At 42.1% G+C, this 21883-nt stretch overlaps 1 protein-coding gene across 2 annotated transcripts in view; it reads left to right on the top strand.

The window, feature by feature from the left end:
• Window positions 1-21883, top strand: part of Sap47 (Synapse-associated protein 47kD) — a 421114-nt gene that overhangs the window by 72519 nt on the left and 326712 nt on the right. For both annotated transcript variants that reach the window (XM_067156911.2, XM_067156910.2), the window contains exon 3: window positions 11456-11544. In XM_067156911.2, coding sequence (XP_067013012.1) covers window positions 11456-11544 — 89 coding nt within the window. The remainder of the gene's footprint in view (window positions 1-11455; window positions 11545-21883) is intronic.

Here is a 21883-nt window from a genome sequence, read left to right as displayed (position 1 = left end):
CAGCCTTGCTTCACAAAATAGCAAATATATCAAAATATACTGTCCCGCATTACATCTAGTCGTGCCGTAAGTTCTGTCTCCAGTTTACAGCGGTAGTCCAGTGAGCCCACGCGGGTGGCACTGTAAAGAATCGATAGACTCTTGGAGAGACACACAAATTGCAATCACCGCCAAATTCACTTCGCGGATCAGACCAATTTCACAAGAAGGGAAAGCTAAACAGAGTGACAGTCTATGTTCGCAGCTCTCAGGAAGCCGGTGCCATCTAACCCAAAAAATATTAAATTTCCCTTTGAGAAAATCAAATGATTATAAATGACTTCAAATAAAATATGTGAGGAGATGTTACCTAGTAATCGTCCGGCTCCATGTGGGTAAATGGTTAGCATGCTGGCCTTTAATCCTAGTGGTCCTAAGTTCGATTTCCGGCCGGGCCATGGATTTTAATCTTAATTGGTTAATTCGTCTGACTGGGGGGGGGGGGCTGGGTGTTCGTGACGTCTTAAGGATTAGAAATTATCTTAGGTAGGGCCCCATCCTCGCTGACATGCAGGTCGCTTAATATTCCGTCTACTAGAAAAAGACCTGTACCAGGCCTCTCCAGAGGTCATACGCCATTATTATTATTATTATTATTATTATTATTATTATTATTATTATTATTATTATTACCTAGCAATTGTGCAGGCTGTGATGGGAAGTATTGTTGGACGGCCATGACATACAGATCCACAGCCTGTGCAGCTCTCAAGGTACTGTTGCCAAGTAACATTCGCGTCACACATCTTGTTACAAGGCACTATTTTGTTACACAAATTTTCGGATCACCCGAACTCTTCGGCAAATTTATGTTGAAAATTGTATTAATTTTCCATGTTGGGAAAAATCAAATGATCTTATATATGTCTTGCGTGTCTCTCGGTCAGGAGAATCCGTTAACGGTTGCTAATTTCAGATGACCGCCAGTCACAAGGCACGGTTGCTAGGTAACATTGCCTTGACCATCAAACCATACCTTGCATCACAGCCTGCGCGGTTGCTAAGTAACACTGCCTGGCCATCCATACTTTACATACTAGCCTGCACGGTTACTGGGTTACACTTACGTCACACTTTTTTTTTTACACACACTATTTACTTTACTCAGATTTTCGGATGACCCCCAGCTCTGGTACATATTTATGTCAAAAAATTGAGAGATTTCACCACCCAGCATCAGTGGTGGTTTGGTAGCGTGTGTCGTGTAAGGGCAACAAATCATCGCGCATTTATGTGAATGAGGCGTTAACACATCTACCAATCCAAAATTTTAGAAAGAGTTTGTAGAGCCCTTAAGAACCACATTGTTCATCTTGATATTCCAGCCTGAACTCAGTGTCTGCCTACAAGGCAAAGTCCAAACAACTCACTACTGCTTGTCGAAGCTCTGACCTTAATCCACTGGACTATCACTCGTGGAATGTTTTAGAGAAGATAGCTTGCTGTTAATCCGATTAAAGTATAGAGTTCTTCAAAGCTGATTTACTAAAGGCAGCAGCCTCAATGTCGCTAGAAATGCGTGTCCGGCGAGGCGATATGTGGAGGTTGGAGCGTAAGTAAGGCAACTATCTGTTTCGCACGATTGCGGGATCTACCAAATAAGTAGTGGAAAATATACAGATGAGAGTGGGGAGCGTGAGGTGCTGTGGAATGTATGATCAATGCTGAGTAGGTTTACCAGGTGTAGGAGGAAACTGTCAGCCATGTAATACTTTTGCTGCATAGTGCTTGTCAGAGAGCACAGTAACCTCTACGGTAAACCCTCAGAGTAGTCCCCTAGATCGTCCACAAGGATACAGGAGACGTCACATACCATTCGCCTCACCACGTGTGGATTTTGCAGTCTCGTGTTTCCTCTCTTATCCCAAACAGTCTCCCACACGATAGTTCTTTCACTTTGGAGAAATTGCACGGAGACAGGTCCGGTGAATATGGCAGGTGTTTCAATATTTGCCTCGTCACAACCATTCTTCACGGAGTCTGACTCACTGTTGCAGTCCCATCGCTCTGTGTGTGGTATCTGTCCAATACACCGCCGTCTCGTGATGTGTCCATGTACTATGACTGTCATGCTTTCCAGGACATATGAGCACTGTATGGTAGCACCATCACCCACAGGCTGGGTCTGCTTGGTACATAAGCCTCACCGTTGTTTTATGCCCGTCCACCAATTATATTCTGTCTCTGTCTTAAATTCCCTCCTCTTGCCTCGATGTTCTTCCTTAGTCATCTTTCCCTCGGTCTCCCTCTTCCCGTCAACTCCATTTCTAACACATTTCTTGGTATCCTCCCATCTCCCATTCTCTTAACATTCCCATACCACTCCAACATTGATTTTTCTTATCTTTTCCTGTAGGCGTACCTCATTTACCATTTTCCGAACTCTCTCATTTCTTACTCTATCTATTTCGTTAAACCTACTCGACACGACACCTTTCAAACTTCATTTCTACTGCTTGTACTTTACTTTCATCACTCGCCATCATCCACGTTTCTGATCCGTACGCCAAAATTGGCACAAAATAAGTCTGTGGTACATCCGTGTTCTGTATCAGTCCTCCCTTGTACAAATGGCCAGACAAAGGGTAGACATTTTCAGTAATTCGTATGTGGTATTGTAGGTTAGCATTAGCAAAGAAAGCTTCATGAAGAAGGATAGGCTCCTCGCTACAAATAGTCTGTCTTTTTTGTCCGGAACGTGGCACTATGAATCATGGACGATAGCAGCTCTAGAAAGAAAGGCCTCCAAATGCGGTTTTATAGAAGAATGGTTAAGGTTAGACGCGTCTGTCGGATCGCAAACGAAGAATCATTGACGCCAGTAGTTGTGGAGGAAAGTATTTGGCTTAGATTTCGACATTTGACTCGGAGGAAACTTACGCTAGCTGGTTACATTCTGAGACTGAAGGACTTGTTGATTTAGCTTTGGAGGGAGGTATATGCAGGGTCTTAGTGCAGTGAGAGCGCGTGTGACCGTCGTCCCTTGCCCCCATTTTTAAAGATTATGATTACAGATGGGAACTGCTATTCCCATGGAAAACGTAAGTGTCCTGGTTCTACTAGCAGTTTTCTTAGTTAAACACTTGCCATCACCGCTTGAGATCTGCAGCTACTACAGCAACTGAGATATTCCTCTCTGTTATTATTAGGAATTAGGCTCTGGGCTTGTCGATTGATATAGTCGAGGAAGATCAAGGGATAAGTGTGACAAATCCTCAACATTTGGAGGGATATATGATGTGATAGTTACGTAGCGATGTAGAGACTGGCCCAGGATAGGGTGGTATGGAGAACCAGGCCAGTTGAGCATACCTTAATGTTCACGCTATCTCCTCAGAAGGCCATGCATGTGGGGTATGAGTATTTAGTGTACCTAGTCCTGGAGATATTATGTGCATGACGACTCAGGTGAGCACGAAGAGCTGGCCAGGTTGAATCTGAAGGGCGCGGCGGTCTGTAATGGGTAGAGTACTATATAGATTAATTGAAAGAAAAATACGCAATTTTCATGCAGCCAATTTAGAATTATTTCCTTAAAAATATGAGTCCCTAGCTTACATTATCATGGATCAGGATGACATCGTCCGACAGCATTCCAGGGCGTTTTGACTTTATGGCGCGTCGCAGTTCCTGCGAAGTGTCTACATGCCACTACTTCACTCGACAACGAACCACACTTGCCTGCTCTTCTTTGCTTACCTCCGTTTCTAAAGTTGGTCGAACATACTAGACCAGTCCGCGCACCAACGACGACATAACCCAACAACTGCGTACACCTGTAAGCTGTCAATATGCAGTTCTCCTATGCTACCACAGCGATGCCAGTATCGATACGAGACAAAGAGTGTCAACACCTTTCGCGCGGAATGTGTGTTATGGCGGGTGTGCGGTTTTCATTTGACTGCCCCGTATATATATCGTCATTTTAATTGAGTCTATTAACTCTTTGCTATGGTACTATTAACTCTTTGCTATGGTACCAGTATATTTTTCGACATCCTTTTAAAAGAAAGTATACGTTAAACTTGAGACAGGTTAGGGAAATGGTTAGAAAATTACGTTGCCTGTTGGCAAAGAGGAGAAATTGACACATTTGAAAGGTTTGTCTTCCTGGTCGAAGTTTTATCCCGAAGATGCTGCCATTTGAAAATTTAAAAAAAATAAAATATTTAATGTGTTTCTGTAACTTAGAACTAATCCAAAATGTTACTTAACTTCGCATTTATTCTAAATTACTATATTGAATCTTCATTAAGAGAAACGTTCATAATTTAAAAGACGCAAAATTAACGAACACAAGCAACTTTAGCTCTCTGGATGTAGGTTAAGTAGATACGCATGATCACTAGAGATGGGAATTATAGGCACGAATAGGTTAGAATGCAAATGTATTTGAACAAGGCGCAAGTGTATGTTGCCCGCATGACGGTTCTGCGGTGAGATTTGCATAAATATTATGGATCTGAACTAGTAGAACCCCTAAAATTTATGCAACTCCCCGAGATATCTGTAGAGCGGCTAGATTTCACTTGCGCCTTGATCAAGTACGTTTGCATTCTAACCTATCCGTGCCTATAATTCCCATCTCTAATGATCACTGACGTTATACATTTAGACATAAGTAGTGTGGAGTCTCGAAAATGGACTCAACATCCGTGAACCACCAAAAGAAATGCTGTTGGTAGCCGCATATCTGCACGCGTTGTCATCATTCCTCTATACACTAGCCGCCTTTCTACGGTGGACAGAACTTACGGCAGGATTAGGTACACTCTCTTGAACTCGCCCATTAGAACCGGACAGAAACTTTCCACTAAAGGTGCTCCCAGTTAATAATCGCATAATTAATGGCGACACCAATTTAGTATCCTATTTAAAAGACGCCGTGGTTCTAGAGATGCTATGCAGCTTACACACGTTTGTGGCTCGTCCGATAAAATTAACAGGCATTGGCATCACGTTGAAAATTCGATGCAATAAAATGCATACTGCATGTTTCATTTAGAAATCACGTACTTTAAGACTGCGGTATGATATCTCCAATAAAAATTACGTTTTGTTTTTCAATTATCATATAACTTTTAGTTGTTGTTCAGTCTTTGGAAGCACGAAATGTAACTCGGAACAATATAACATGCCTGTAAAAGAATACATTAATTACAGCATGACATAATTATTTTGTTCTACAAGAACATCCTCAGGTTTGTCATATCACTTTTAAACGTACATACCGTACATCTATACGCATAAAATGGTTTACGTTATGTAAACTTGTCGATGAAGTATGACCAATTACTGTATATGAATGTTGAAGTCCGTTATTCACTCTTCAGTAAATTTGAGAAAGTTTTCTTTACTTAACTTAAATACAGCTCTGCATCTGCACGTCTGCTATCTCCAATGCCAGAGTCTGGACTGATTTCTTGTTGTTGGGCTCGTTCGTGGCTTGCTACCTACCGCAAACCTCTCTGTAGGGTAGGTAGGGAAACGTGGAAGGGGTTTATGAAAATGATGGTTTTGTTTAATCAAGAAACCTTACCATGTCACCGTTCCAATTTCTGTTATGTTTGTTCGTTTGACAGATTATATTAGATAATTTTTTTACAAAATTACAAACAGGTTTAGGAGAAGACAGGTCGGGTTTCGGAAAGACCATTCCTGTAAAGCTGATCTTGTAGAATTCCAGTGAGATATAGCAGATGTTTTAAATTGAGGAAGTCAAAGGGACTGTATCGCTATTGACCTATCCAAAGTTTTGCATAGAGTGGATCTTGGGAGGCTACAGACAAAAAGTAGGGCTGTTGGACTAGACAAAACAGTTGTTGATTGGATGGCTAAATTTCTAGAAAAACTCGAAGAATTCTTATCTGATCCTGTTGGATTCAGAAGGGGAGTTACACAAAGCAGTGTTATTGGACCTTTGTTTTCTTATATATATAAAGAAGTGTAATCACTGATAAGACTTTTTGCGGGTGATGTCATACTCTGTAGAGTAATAACTGGATTGCGAGATTGTGGCAGACTACAAAGAGACCTCGACATTACAGTGGATCCTCGATATCTCAAATCGCCTCGGGAGCTAAATTTTATTTCGAGTTGAACATGTATAGCACATAACTGAACCATATGTATCTACAGGCTTATGCTGAATACATTATTTTTAATAGTATTAAAATATATGCAAACCAACCCTATTTTACGACATCACTTTAATTATAACCCTTATTATAGTCACTTTTTGGAAGACAGGATACAGTAGTGAAATAAGAAACATACCTCGGTTAACACCTTTGGAAAAAAAATCCATTAGTCTTTTCTGTTTGTTACTGTTAACCTTTCCTCCCTTCACGTTGAAACTTCTCGTCAGTACAACGCATCGAGATTCGCAAACGGAGCTTGTGATCTGCGGACTTCGGTGGTTGCTTTCGTACGTGACCGGTAATTAATTCACACCCGATAAACAGCTTTTGCTTCGCCGATTTTTCGATCATTAGAAGTTTTAGTTTTGCGGTTCCCGTCATATCAGCTCCCAGCATCACTGTGGACCTTTTCTTACCTGTCAACTGTTCCTCAAAAACCACAAATGCCGTATTGTACAGTTAATGTTGCACAAAATTCTAGTTAGAATATTTTTTGCTTCAAGGGAGGAAATGTTTGCTTCGAGAAATCGAGAAATTTGTATAACCGAATTTCGAGTAATGGAAAAATACACGTGAAGAATAGGACAAACGGCCGGGAAATTTAAGTTACTTCGAGATACTAATGGGGGTTCGAGATATCGAGGTTCGACTGTATTTCGAGATGGTCAGCAGACATTTGGTAGGCTGTGATGGTGAAGTGGATGGAAAGTGTGGTTCTAGGTTTCACCGAGAGTTTAAGTCCTCTCAGTTTTAGTTACTGTGTCGGTGGGGTGATAGTACTTCAAGGTTATCACTGTAAGTCCCTTGTAAGACCCAGTTAGAGTATGGTTCTAGTGTATGGAACGCTCACCAGGATTTCTTGATACGAGAACTGGAAAAAGTTCCCAATAGATAGCATCGCGATTCATTCTGGGTGATTTCCGACAAAAGAGGAGTGTTAGAAAAATGTTGCAAAATTTGGGCTGGGTAGAGTTGACAGTAAGGAGACGAGCTGCTCGACTGTAAGCTGTCATTGGAGAGATGGCATGGAATGACATTAGTAGACGAATAAGTTTAAATGGAGCTTTAAAAATGGAATTGTACCGAAGGTTGATCAACCAATGTCAACCCGCGCGGACCACACAAACACTTTGCTACATTAATAGCAGATACTGCCTCCTCGAGCTCGGATAACAGCCTATACTTGTTACGGCGATACTTCGAATTAATCACGCGATGATGTCTTGTGGCAGGGTTTCCCACCCTTCCAGGTCGGCAGCTCACGCTGAAACCCATTATTCATCTACTGTGCGCTCGACGTTGAAAACCGCGCGAAATGGATGTAAGAATTCTGACAGCGTGATTCTTGGCATTCCAAACATGATGCTATGTGATCAGATGCAGAAGTGTGTTATAGAACAGAATTAACTTGCACTGAAGTAGGACATAGCCTCTTGATCGTCTGACTGGACACGTTTGTCAGCGAATATAGAAACATTTCAAAGAACCGGCCGTTACTTAAGGTTACTTGTACATTGAAATCATGCCATTAACTTTATTCGGAAAACTTTCTTCCTTATAATTTGCTTTACGTAGCACAGACACAGATAGGTCTCATGGCGACGATGAAATGAGAAAGGCCTAGGAGTGGGAAGGAAGCGACCGTGGCCTGCAAGCTGACAGCTACGTTACCTAAACCGCGCAACCGCTCGTACAGTATTTCGAAAACATACAATATACGTACTGGACATGAAAGTTATGTACAAGTTGGTCGGTATGTCTCCACATGTGCACCATTCGTTGTTCGAAGTCCAGGCGATAGTCCACTTCCTTCCATGTACACTGCAGCATGTCGCCTGTTACGAGCGCATTGCTTGTAGAGATGCGTGCTCATAGATCGTTGATCGATGCCACCTTCCTTGATATAGCTCCAAAGGAAAACAAAACTCACACGGCGTGACACCGCGGAAACGAGATTGCCGTGCTATTGGACCCCATTTTCCAATCCCATGCTCTGGAAAAAGGTGGTCCAAACATTCGCAGACGTTTCGAGACCAATGGGCAGATGCACAGTCTTCCTAGAAAATTACGTTACGAATCCTGTATCTGTGCAGTTACAAATTGTCCTGGCATATTCCGGTATGCGGTGCCTGTCACAGTTGGCTCGTGAAAGTAAATGGCTGCCACCACCTAGCTGTAGCCATCATGGGGTCACACCAGACATTCGCCGTAGGGCTGTTTCGCTCCATTCCTAAGGTCACATTCAGGTTCTTCAATTATGTATATTAACCTGTCCACAAATATGGAACGTTGTTTCGTCACTGAACCACCCGTGATAGAAATTGGGAATCAGTGTGATTAAATGTGTCGAAAATGACGTGGCTCGTCATTTACCTCTAGCTTTACACGTTTATAGACGGAGGCGTTCGTGAAGAAGTTTGGGCACTGTTGCATGTACCATGCCTAGTTCACTACTGGCAACACGGACCAACTTGTTGGATCTCCTTTTAAGCCTCACTCACCTCTTCAACACTTTAAACTTCACTGCAGCTTGTACCTTTTATTAAAACACTTCCCGTCTGTTTCAACTTATCCATCTACTGATAGATTGCTTCGTAGTGTTGGAAGTTGTACACGGTTCTGAACTTTCTCTGCACTTGCGTTACGTTTTTTTTTTTTTTCTGTTTCCTGCTGAGACTCAATTTCTGTTTGGGACCACTAGCTCTACCAGGCGCTGAAATTCCAAACGTTCCAGAGATTCCAATCATAAACTTCCACAGCTGTCATTCACATTCCCTTTAACAGTCATGTCATTGTAATATTGCAGGGCCGCGAAATTGTGTACTTCATTTCTATAGAGGTTTCGGAGACAGAGGGACATGCAATTGGCAATTTGAACAGTGCAAGTTAGGGCAATTGGAACTCTCCATACAGGTATAACAGTAGCATGACAAGCAACTGTACTGAGCCTCGGAGCGGACATTTGAACAATAGTTACCAGCTCTGCAGGTCCTCAAAGGGACCGTTCAAGTTGAAATGACGTCGGCAGGCTCGTTTCTATGTCGAATTACGCATGTTTGAGTGAACGTCCTCAGAAGCCACTCGTACAATGCGTTGTCATGGTAACTTGGGCACTTGCTGTGCCTCTTCTGGTCCACTCGGGGGGGAGAATGGTCGTTACCTACTCTCGCGAGGACTTCCACCTCCAAGAGTCCCGCGTCCTCTCACATTTACTCGCGAAAAAGCGCTCGCATTGACGTATTTCCACATCCTGCACACTGCTTGCTTGCTTGCCAGAACGACAAATCTACTGCTCCTATGTTGCGGAGGAGGATGGCTTCTTAATTTTCTGCTTTCTTAGTCCTCTTGATAGCGTACGATGAACGTTTATTTTACATAAATCGGATGAATCATGCAGCACTGCCTTTTTTATGCTTGTGTAAAACTGGAGTCATCTGCCGGGCTGAGTAGTTCAGACGATAGAGCATTGGTCTTCTGAGCCCAACGTGGCAGGTTCGATCTTAGCTCAGTCCGGTGATGTTAGATGGTGCGCAGATACGTCAGCCTCGTGTCGGTAGATTTACTGGCACGTTAAAGAAGTCCTGCGGGATAGAATTCCGGCACCTCGGCGTCTCCGAAAACCTGTAAAATAGTAGTTCGTATAATGTATTATTATTATTATTATTATTATTATTATTATTATTATTATTATGTGCGTATGTGCCCTGTTGGATCACGCAGTGCTTTTTATGATTCGCCTTTACGGTCTTCCATATGACTTTCATTTTTTCTCCACGAGCTATCTGTTTACTCTTTTTTTTTTTTTCGGAACAAATTTTTGTCTAACATTCCTGATATATCTATTTGGGATTTCCCCAGGTCCCTTTTTTTTCTTCTCGGATCCTGGTAGACTCTTCAGTTTTCTGCTGTATGCTATGATCTTGTGTGTAAGCCTTGTTGTTGTTATTTTACGATTGAATTTACGTCACACCGACACAGATACTGTAGGTTTTATGGCAACGATGGGATAGAAAAGGGCAAGGAGTGGAAAGGAAGCAGCCTGAAGTGGTCTTAAATTACAGCCCTAGCATTTGCCCGGTGTGAGGAAACCGCGGAAAACCACCTCAGGACTGCCGACAGTGGGTTCGAACTCAGTCTCCCGAATGCAAGCTCACAGCTCCGCGCCTCTAACAGTACGTTCAACTCCCTTATTATTATTATTATTATTATTATTATTATTATTATCATCATAATCAGTGAGGAGGTACTCCGTCTTGCTGGAATGCCATGTGAAGTCTTAACCCTCGTAAAACGCAAGAAGACAGCCAATTTCGGTCACATTTTTCTAAAGAACAAATGTAGCATCGTACAATTTTTCATCGGAGGCGAGATAAAGGGAAAATATGGACGTGGCCAGATAGGATTTTCCTGAACGCTGGATCTTCTACGGCAGCGGGTAAACATCTCCAGTTCTCTCTTCCTCCAGGACACTTTGATTGGTTCTCTTGTCATTTCATCCAAACTTCAGCATCTCTCCGGAGCCAGATAAGGAATGCGTTCAGTCGTTAGGATCTTGATTTTTTTTTTTAATTTAACTGTCCGTTTAGGGCTCTAGCCGAGGTGGCCGATACCCTTCAGTTGTTCACCTTGTCTTTCCTTAAACGATTTTTAAAGAAGTTCGAAATTTATCAAACACTTACCTTGATAAATTATTCCAATCCTTAATTCCTCTTCCTATAATGGAGTATTTGCCCCAATTTGTTCTCTCGAATATGTGATCATTTATACTTTTTAAACATCACTTCGTTAGAACATACTAATGCACATGTCCTGTGAATATGAACTTCCTATCTCTAGTCTTTCAAGATGTTCTGATTTTTGTGAACATGAGTGTAGTAGCTTCATTTCTTTCGTTGCGGACAAACGTTGTCAAACGCAAAACACTCGCGGCCTCGCAGAAAACACACACACACACACACACACACACACACACACACACACACACACACACACACACACACACACACACACACACACACACACACACACACACACACACAGAGAGAAATTATATCAAACAACGTGCAATTTCGGAGGTCAATACACAGGCCCACATTACACTCCGCTAGTTGATAAGCGTGTGTTAGGAATGTGTATTATATTAACAAGTGTTCTGATAGTTGGTGACTATTTCCGTAACTTTGACCGTATGATTGCAGTCTTTGTTGGTGTGTCTCAGTTTCTCATGTTTTTCTTGTTCTCTGTATTATGTAGTGTTTGTGTGTCTTTCTGTGCAGTGCCACTGGAGGGGCCGACAGTGACGTGGCAGCGTCCGAACCTGGTACTCCCGGCGAGGAGAAGGAAGGAGCGCAACCCTTTGGAGCTGGTGAGTGTTTCTTTCTTATCGTGATCAGATTGAACTGACCCGCAGAGTCTTTATCTCCAGTGCATGAAGTGCCCACCATAACGACACGTCTGGTCACTGTGCGGCCCTTTATCCGAAAGCCCCGGTGTGTATTCCTGGCCACTCTTCAGCGTTATATTCTGGACTAAACACTCAGACTTAAGACAGCTGATCAATCTGCTGAGACGAGAGGCAGTGGAACCGGTCACGAAAGGAAAGCAGTATGACTGAAAATGTCATCACATTGAGCTCGTGGCACCCCAGTAATTTGCAAGTGATCTGGCTGGGCAGCCGTTGTATTGGCATGCCCTTGCACTACGGGTTTATTTGTTTTTTAATTGTCTTATCATAATGTCAATTTAATCCATGTGCCACTGATGTTGGACATTTGATTGAATATTATCATGAGTTTCGGGAGGACTGTTCGATATACACGATGAGGACCTGCCGCGACTGACAAGATTCAAGTATCTTGGCTCCACGATCACTGATGATGGCCGACTGAAGAGGTCAGTGCAAGGATATCCGGAGACTGGATGGAATGGAGAACAACCGGCGTCACCTCCGACCGGAGGATGAAAGATAATCTCAAATCAAAAATCTATCGTACTGTCATCCGACCTGTTGCACTGTAGGTTTGCGAATGTTGGCCGGCTACGACTGAGACAGAGCGGGTGGACAGCTGGTGTCAATAAACTGGATCGCATCTCCAATGAATCCCGCAGGAAGAGATTTGGCGCTGCTCAGATTCAAGAAAACATGCGCAAGGGTCGTCTACGATGGTTTGGACATATACTAGGAGCAGACGCCGACGCTATCGTGAAGACGCGTTACATGGTAGAAGTAGCCGGTATGAGACCAAAAGGACGACCAAAACAGCGATGGGCCGTTACCCTCCACAAAGATCTGAAGAGCATCAGTCTCCACCCTGACACGGCCCACGACAGAAGTAGATGGAGACAACGAATCCATGTAGCGGACCCCGGCATCAGGACGGACAAACGCTGAAGAAAAAGGAGTTTCTAGGAGAAAGGGTAAACTTGAGAATTGAAGTTCCGAGAAAACTCATTCAGCGGTGTGGAAAGCCTTCCAGGAAATTGTGAGTGACTGTTTATTTGGATGAAATAAAATAAATGGATTGGAATACAATCCATCGAGATTTTACTTATTGCAGGATGTAGGGCCTACAGCACAAAATTATCCGACATGGTTTTTATGGAGAAGAAAATGTGGACATTTTTCCAATATCTCGACTGCCATCGCCTATGCGATGGTAGCATCATTGGCGACCTGCAAGCAACAATTAATGCGGCCTGGATGCGCTGACGATAATTCTGTGGTATACTCGGTGACAGAATGTTAGTCCGATTGAAATCTATGATCTACAGTCTTTCGTCCGCCCTGCTGCATTGTATGTAACGGAAATGCTAATATTCCGACGGATACTGGTAATCTCTCTTCGTGACTATGTAACTAGTGACACCATTTTGAAGCAATTTCAGACATCATCAGTTTATTGGAGAAAAGCCGGCTTTGCGGGTTTGGACATGTTCTGAGGGCGTTGCCGTCCACACTTACCAAAACCACGTACCAGCTAGAAATCGAAGGTCAGTGACCACCCACTTGGGCGACCAAATCGGAGGTGGCAGGACCTCATTTGTATGGATCGACGGATCGTTGGCCTGCAGTCTTGAAGATGCATTTGATCGAACGAAGTGGCGTTCAGCTGTGCGAAGATCGGGTCCTGCACCAAGGTGGAACGCGCTGTGATGATAATGGTGATGAGGGTGACGACGACATGGTATTCATTAACAAGGTTCATGATACGTTTCGAGAAGTGAATTTGTTTTCAAAAAATCAGGAAATAAGAACAAAAGCCCCCTACAACGGGTGAGAAAAGAATCAAAAGTTATAATAATCCTCAACTGAAATAAATGTTACTGCCATCAAGTGCTGCTTCCCCGGATTCAGCTGTTTCATTTCCACCGTCAGTGGCGTATTGCCGGTAAGACTTACGGTGCGTAGGGACTTATTCAGGAAAATCTTGTAGGTCTCCCCGCTTTTCAGCAAGTCTAAGAGCGCCGTGGTACTTCGGAGGGAGATCGGCACGTGTTAAATTCAAGTTGGTTTCATCATAATCTCCTCCTTTTCTTTTGGAGTAGAACATTTGTAGGCATAGCATTGGTGAACATCAAACAAACCTTGAGATATTTTAAAAATCGGCATATTTTACAGTTCCTAAAAAAATTAGCTACAGTTATTTGAGTTTTAGTTACCATATTCTGGAGAATGCTGTAGACTAACACATTCCTTCACCACTGACGGAGGAGGAAGGGGGAGGGGACATAAACAGACCGGAACGATTTGCAAGGAAACAAAGGATTCCGGAAGGAGAATGCCTCCGTATTCGACCTTACTCTTCTACATAAATCGCACTTGGTTCTCTCTGATTTCGCCCCACTTCCCTTCATTCTTATAGATATGATGGAAAGTGAAAAGGCGATACGGGAGAAAATCGGCTACTTAAGATGTTCTCTACACCTGCCTGATCAAGTTATGAAACTATTTCTAAAAATAAGATTCTTATTATTCGCTCTTCCTTCTCCAAGCTTCTCATATTCTGTTGTGGAAAGTATGAACTTTTGGATTTGCTCTTGCTATTTCGTCTTAGTCGTTGGTGTAGTGCCCCTTAATGTAATGTTAACCGCCACCATGATCGCTCCGTTGCGTGGTCAGGCTGCCTGACTTCAGGTGGTGTGCAGCGTGCTAACGCCACGTCCATTAAGTTTCCACGAAAAGATTTGATCGCTGGCCGCACGTATTGTCGGGCTTGTGCTCGAATTGGCCCGGTGTTGTTACGTGGAACTGGGGAAAATCTTAGAGATTTTCTGTAGAGTTAGCTCTAGCAGCTACTAGAAATCTATTGATGGTTGTAGAAATCTCCAAAAATTAATTCAATGGCACGTGGACATGAAACCTTACGTTTTAAGGAGGTTTATGCACAACCTAAAATAAACAATATTTTACTTTTGTAGGTTAATCTGTTCTGTGACCTTTCCATTTCTCTCTATACCAAATTCCATGCAAGAATTCTCAGTACATTGTAAAAATATTAGATATTTGCGTTTTAATCATTGTGTGCCTTAGACAAGCGGTCTCAAATTCACTGCCCGGCAAGTACTGATTTGCGGCCCGCGGTATGTTTACCATTGATAATTTCAGAAGTAACACAAAACTGAAAAAAAATATTTAAAAGAATAATAAATATCGCATACAACAAGAATGGGATGACATCGTGGTTAGCCGGTTCGAGTCCCGTTGGCCAAAAGAAATGTTAGCCATCAGAATGTCTGCCATTAGGGTAGGAGAGGTGGTGGTACACACTTTCTGATCACTAGATTACGTGCCAAAAGCATGGATTAAATTTTAAAATTCTCCGTAGTGTTCATAGGGATTGAAGGCTTATGCCACTGTTGGTCAGATGGGGACATTAAGCCTTGACCAGACCCCTTCGTCCTATTCGACAGGAGTGGTCTCATGTTCCGGCACCTAGTTTCACCCTCTCCCTTCCTGCATCATCATTTCTTATTAACTCCTCTGATGAGGTTGACGACAGGAAGGACATGCGGTCGTTAAAACTTGCTGCGAAGAAATTCGTCTCACTTCATACCCGTAGAGAAACGGGGCAAGGACTGGACATACCAAGCAAAAACTGGATTAAATTTCGGACGGCAGGCTCACTAAAGGACACAAATCCAGTAGAAAAGGCAATTCGTATCAAAAATGTTCCAGTAATACCAAGAAGGACCGGAAAGAAATGAACATAACTGAAAAAAGACCTCCAGAACACAAGTACATTCAGAAGCAAGATTTAAGGGGCTTGCCAGGAACCAAAAACTACGAGGTAGAAACAACGTTGGATGGATGAAAAGAAAGAAACTGGAAGGAAGAGAATGAGTGAATGTCGCCAAAGAAAATTGAAAACATGAAGGGTTACTTACGTGGTGCACAGTTGGCCAAAATTGATTTTAAAAATAGAATAATAAAATTGCATACTTTACTTTATAATAACAAATTAACTAACGAATTTGTGACTATTTGGTTATCCCAAATCTTTATAATCATCATTATCATTTTCCAGCTCCAGTTTCCTGGATGTGGTGTACTGGCGCTCACCATCTTCTCCGGTCTTCATACATCTTATTTTTTCGGGGATATCTTCCCGTCTAACACCTCTCTCCTCCACATCTCAGTTCACCGTCTCTATTCAGCGTATACTTGGCCTTACCGTTGGTATTATTTTTCCTTCGACATTAAGGTATTTTCTAGCAGGTCTTTGGCTGTTCATTCTCATAATGTGCCTACACCATTTTATTCAACGCTTCTTTTCGCCCTGGTAATACATACCGCAGTGTCTGCTTACTTCACTTGTGATTCTGTCCTCTCTAGTAGTCGGATTCTTAGTTCTAAAGAATCTCTGTTACCTGAATTCTGCTGTAATCATTGTTTAGTAGAGTACATGCCTTCACACCACATGTGAGAAATGGAACGAGGTAGGTGGGATACATCGGTGGTTTTGCATTTCATGCTATTTGCAGTCCCAGCGTAGGCTTTTGCGTTGATTGTAAAAGTTTGATAGCCGGGCTGAGTGGCTCATTTCAATCCCGTCTCAGTCCGGTGGTATTTGAAGGTGCTCAAATAAGTCAACCTCGTGATGGTAGATTTACTGGCACGTAAAAGTACTCCACTGGACAAAATTACGGCACCTCGGCGTCTCCCAAATCCGTGAAAAGATAGTGGGGCGTAAAAACAAGAACGTCATTATTTTAATTATTAAAAACTTGATGATTTTCGTATCCTGAGTATTTTCTGCTTGACAGCGTTGTTTCGAGATTGTGCTTCCGAGGTACTTGAAGTGAGAAACTGATTCTAATTTGGTTCCTTCCAAAAATGATGTCTGAATGTGTTCCTTCCTTGCTGATGCTCATTTCTACGGTCTTTGTTTTACTGATCTTCCGCTGAAAGTTATTCTACATATTGCTCCATTCAGCCACTCTTTTATTGTACATGAATTTGTTTCACCCCATAACTGCGAATATTAAGGCATTCCGTCTATTGTCAATTTTCTTGATAGACTTTACGATCTTGTGCATTACTGTTATGAACAAGTGTGGTGATAGCGCAGTTCCTTGTTGGACTTCTTTCTTTGTCTTGAACCATTTTGATCGTCGACTGCCTTTCTGAACACAGTTGTAGAATTTCTGGTATAACATCCTTATTTTGTCCATCATGTACTTAGGCACCTTGAGGTCTTCCAGACATTCCCAAGATCTCTTCCGAAAGACACTGTCATAGATAATTTCAATGTCCAAAAATGTTACCACATGATTATTTCCATGTTTCTATTACTTTTCGATAAGCATTTTACGGCAAAAATGTGATTTGTATAACTTCGATCTTTCCTGCATCAGTGTTGTTCTTCCTAAATCTCATTTGGATGATCTTTCCCAGCAGCTTCAGGGTGTGTTACATCAGCATTATGCTCCTGTAGTTTCCACATTTCCGTCTGTTGCCCCTTTTTAGACAGCGGGCTGATGATTTCCTTTTCTCCAGTCATCTGGGATTTTGTTTCCTTCTCAGAGCATTTAAATGACTCTACATAGCCATTTTAGCCTGAGGTGAGATCATCGAAGCCCGAGGACTTTCCATTTCGCATGTTCTTTAGTGCTCTTTGGACTTCAAGCCATGTTAATGGAGGTCGGTCGTTCTGAATGCCATCTATTGTTCAGGTGTTTGTAGTGTTTTCTCCATCTCCATTTAACAGCATGCTGAATTACCTCTTCATTTCATGTTTGATCTCTTCCTGTGATCTTATCAAACTACCATCATTTGATTCCAGCGCAATGTTCGAATGATAGAAGGTCCTGTTTCGTCTTTGGTCTAGGGTGCTGAAGAATAAGGCACCGCCAACTTCGCGAGGATGCCAAACAGCAATGCTCACGTCTGAAGTCTCGACAACCTACCTGCTTGAAAGACTGCCATGAAGATGACATCCGCCTGCTTCAACCCCACCGTCGTCTGGTTAAATGATTGGTCCCCGTCTCCACTACGCGGAATGGTCGATATTAAAAATCCATCCACTGAACTTAACTGATTTCAACCTTCCATACCAAACCTGGTGTAGATTAAGGGCCGGTTCTACCACCTACGGGTAAAGTTGCGCGTAACTTGCCCTCCGTTCGACCACCCCCAGGATGCGCTATCGGCAGCATAAATTGTAGTTACCCGGCGGGTAATTTATCGGCCACTTCGAGGGCCCGATAAAACTTTACCTGCGGCCAAGTTTTGAGAGCTGTACATTATTAGCTGTGTTTCTGGTGACATACAGCGTAAATTAGCTTACTACTATATTGATAAAGGCATGATGCCGTAACAGTGATCGATATTGTATTCCAGGATTTTGAACATTAATGTTCCCCTTGAGTTGCAACGGTCACTCCAGACTCTCAAATCGACAGCGTTAATCACGATATTATGTGTACTAGGAAAATGCTTTATATGTGCGCTACTTATAGAAAGTGATGTTATGATTAATTGCAATCATCATTGTACTAGTAGTAAATCATATAACAGGTAGCAGATTCCCTATCAGTTCTTTACCTAGTCTTCTCGTAAATTATTTCAAAAAATTGGAAACTATTCAATTCCCGACTTCCTCTTCCTATGAATGGATATTTACCCCGAGTAGTTCTTTACATGTACAGTATTTTCCGACTTTATCTTCATAAAATCAAACATTAGAATGAAATGCATTATCAATAAATGGAACCATGTGGAACTAAACGAGACAGAGCTGATTGCAAATAGAGGATCGTGGAGATACTTAATCAATTCACAGAAGCCTGCAGATAGAATGCTCAAAGGCAAGAAGTCCATAGGGAAGATATATGTATATACGTATATGAAAGCGCGTAAAGAGTTAAAAACAACGGCAGGGAACGAAAATAAATTTTCAAATGTAAATTAGAAAGACGAATATACAGTAACCTGCGTACCTTCTATTACGGAGCGAGCGACTTGACCAATCTAGTACGATAATACGTACTTTCCCAAACGCTTACACGGCAGGTTATAACTGGCGTAAGTAAATGTAATCTCGAAATTTTAATCCCAATTAGGTATTGATTTTAAAGCTCATAGATTAAAATCACGAAAGCTTGATATAAATAGTTGTCCATAACTCGTAAGACTCCCCTTATTAGGCTTTTTGGTGATAATCAGCACATGCCAGCACAGAGAAATGAGACAATGAGCTTCATACATCTAACGATGGATGGCACTTCACTCGAAAGCTAGAAGTGGCTGAAAATCAGTGAGGTGATTGCACGCAAGTACCAGCTGATTTACACTCCCAGGTTGTTTACCTCCCGCATAGCTGCCAGCTAATTTACCAGCAGATGGTCGAACTAGCCCTAAACCGCATAAGATGTGGAGTGGGTAATAGAGCGGTATCATCTACTCGACGCTGTTGGGAATGGTCTGATTCTGCTTGTTGTTGACTGTGGTGAGGCTCAGCAGATGGTGAGGCATATCGTACAAGAATGCCCACGTCGTGCTTTGCCAGGACATATGGAAGACCTCAACTCAACAACACCCGAAGCAGTGGAGAGGATAAGTGGATTGGATATTCAGTTGTAGTTCAGCCTGCAGTGCACATACTCACTGTGCAAATACATTTTAATAATTATAATAATGTTATTTGTTTTACGTCCCACTAACTACTCTTTTACGGTTTTCGGAGACGCCCAAATACATTTTAAACTTATATGATCTGTTTAAATTGATTAATTTGTATTTCCCATTCGATGTTACTGTTATGTTTCACATTACCTGTATAATGAGTTTGTAATAGGTTGTCATGTGTACATCAGACACCAAATAAATAAATAACCGCAAAGATGTTTCAGTATTCACTTTCTTTTACTTTTTACTTCTGTATATGGTATCTTCCTACTTCCTTGACAGTCTTCCTCTATCCTGGTAGCAGTCATCCTAGCACTTTTTCTTTCCTTCTTGGATTAGTCGTTTTACAGCCAACTTCCTGTGCTCGCTCTTCAATGTCTACCTCATTTCTTCTATTGACCATTTTTGTATAGAGTAATAAATAAGGTAAAAGATTGTGAGCAACTGCAAAAAGACCTAGACAGTGTTATGAGATGGTCTGCAGGCAATGGTATGATAATAAAGAGGAAGGGGAGTTGGGGATTGGAATAACTTACCAATGGAAATGTTCAATAAATTTCAAAATTCTTTGCAATTTAAGAATGTCAGGTTGTGAGTTTCAAAAATAGGAAAAGTTCTTTCAGTGTTAATTACTGCGTTGATGGGGTGAAAGTTCTTGTAAGTACCTGGGTGTTAATATAAGGAAAAATCTCCATCGGGGTAATCACATAAACGAGATAGTAAATAAAGGGTACAGATCTCTGCATATGGTTATGAGGGTGCTTGGGAGTTGTAAGGATGTAAAGGAGAGGGCATGTACGTCTGTGTTAAGACCCCGGACTAGAGTATGGTTCCAGTGTTTGTGATTCGACAACTAGAAAGAATCCAAAGAAAAGCAGCTCGATTTGTTCTCGGTGATTTCCGACAAAAGAATAGCATTTCAAGAATTTGCAAAATTAGGGCTGGGAAGATTAATGAGAAAGGAGACGAGCTGCTCGACTAAGTAGCATGTCCCAAGCTGTCAGCGGAGAGATGGCGTGGAGTGACATTAGTAGACGAATAAGATTGAGTGGTGATTTTAAAAGTAGGAAAGATAAATAAGATAAATTTGGAAATCAAGGGGACAAAATGGGGCAAATACTCGTTTATAGGAAGGGGAGCTGGGGATTGAAATAATTTACCAAGGGAGATATTTAATAAATTTCCAAATTATTTGCAATAATTTAAGAAAAGGCTAGGAAAACAGATAGGGAATCTGCCACATGGGCGAATGCGCTAAATGCAGATCAGTGGTGATTGATTGATTGATTGATTGATTGATTGATTGATTGATTGATTTGTCTTACGTTATCTAATTTTCTTTTCAGCATATTTCATTTATCTTGACGCAGTCATTCCACCAAGGCATTTCCTTCTCTTGTTTTGCTATAAATTTCCTCACCTCCCGTTACAAGAGTTTCTTTCAACACGGTCCATTCTTCTTCTACCCAAATGGCCATACGATCTGTTATTCAGCACAGATCAAACTACCTACCAAAATAATTTTAATGAGAGACAGCAAGACCGAAGTAAGCTGGTTACTGATGAGTTCGATAATGTTACTGCATTCATCACGAAACTGCAGTTTTGGGAAATTCAGCTGAAAGCGGAAAAAACTTGTTCGTTTGCCCACTTTGAAGTCTGCTGTTGCCGAAAGAGAGGAAATCAGCATTGTTGAGTTTTCTACAAATACATTGGTGAAAAATAAAACCCCAGCACCATGAACACATTACTTTAGAGAATAGAAATTGTCTACCAAACATATTTATTTGATCAAAGTTTCCAGGTCACATGTTACATGGTGTTACATTAATAATCGCTGTAGTCGCCACGACTTTGAATGCAATCATGCAAACGTTCTTGCTTAGTGTCGTACATGTGCCGTGTATCATTTTGTGGGATGCAGTAATTTGTCAGTCAAATCGGCAATGGTTAATGCTGGTATTGGATGACGCTGGATTTGTCGTCCAACAATGTCCCATACATACTCAATAGGGGAAAGTTCTGATGATCACTCAGGCCAGGGCTACTTGTTGACTCTGTGGATTTCGTTAGGTGACAGCAGCGCTATGAGGGAGAGTTATCGTATTGGAAATTACCCCCTTGAATACTGCGAATGAATGGCAGCACAGCCAGTTAAGTCACCAGTCTGAAGTAGAAATCCGCTGTCATTTTTCTTGGGATGACTATTAGAGTGCTCCTGCTGTCAAACGAATCGGTCGTCAGACCATAACTCCTGGCGAAGTTCCAGCTTGGTTCCAAGAGCTCACCTGTCCTCTGTCTTAGCAACCTACGGCCATCACTGGAGCAAAGACAGAAACGGCTCTGATTTGAGAATACAATAGTTCTCCATCCCGCCCTCCAATGAGCTCTAGCTTGACACGACTGAAATTGCAGATGGCAGTGATTCGGAGTTAGTGGCATGAATGTTGCAGGACGTCTGGCTTGGGCTGTGCCAGAAGTAATCGGTTTGTTACAGTTCGCTGAGTCACTCTCGTGCCAACTAAAGCTCTCATGGCTGCTGCAGCGAATACGATGGTCTTCCGTCACCGTAGTGGTC

The sequence above is a fragment of the Anabrus simplex genome, chromosome 13, assembly GCF_040414725.1.
Source record: "Anabrus simplex isolate iqAnaSimp1 chromosome 13, ASM4041472v1, whole genome shotgun sequence".
Lineage (NCBI taxonomy): Eukaryota > Metazoa > Arthropoda > Insecta > Orthoptera > Tettigoniidae > Anabrus > Anabrus simplex.
This window is presented reverse-complemented; position numbering and strand designations above follow the sequence as displayed.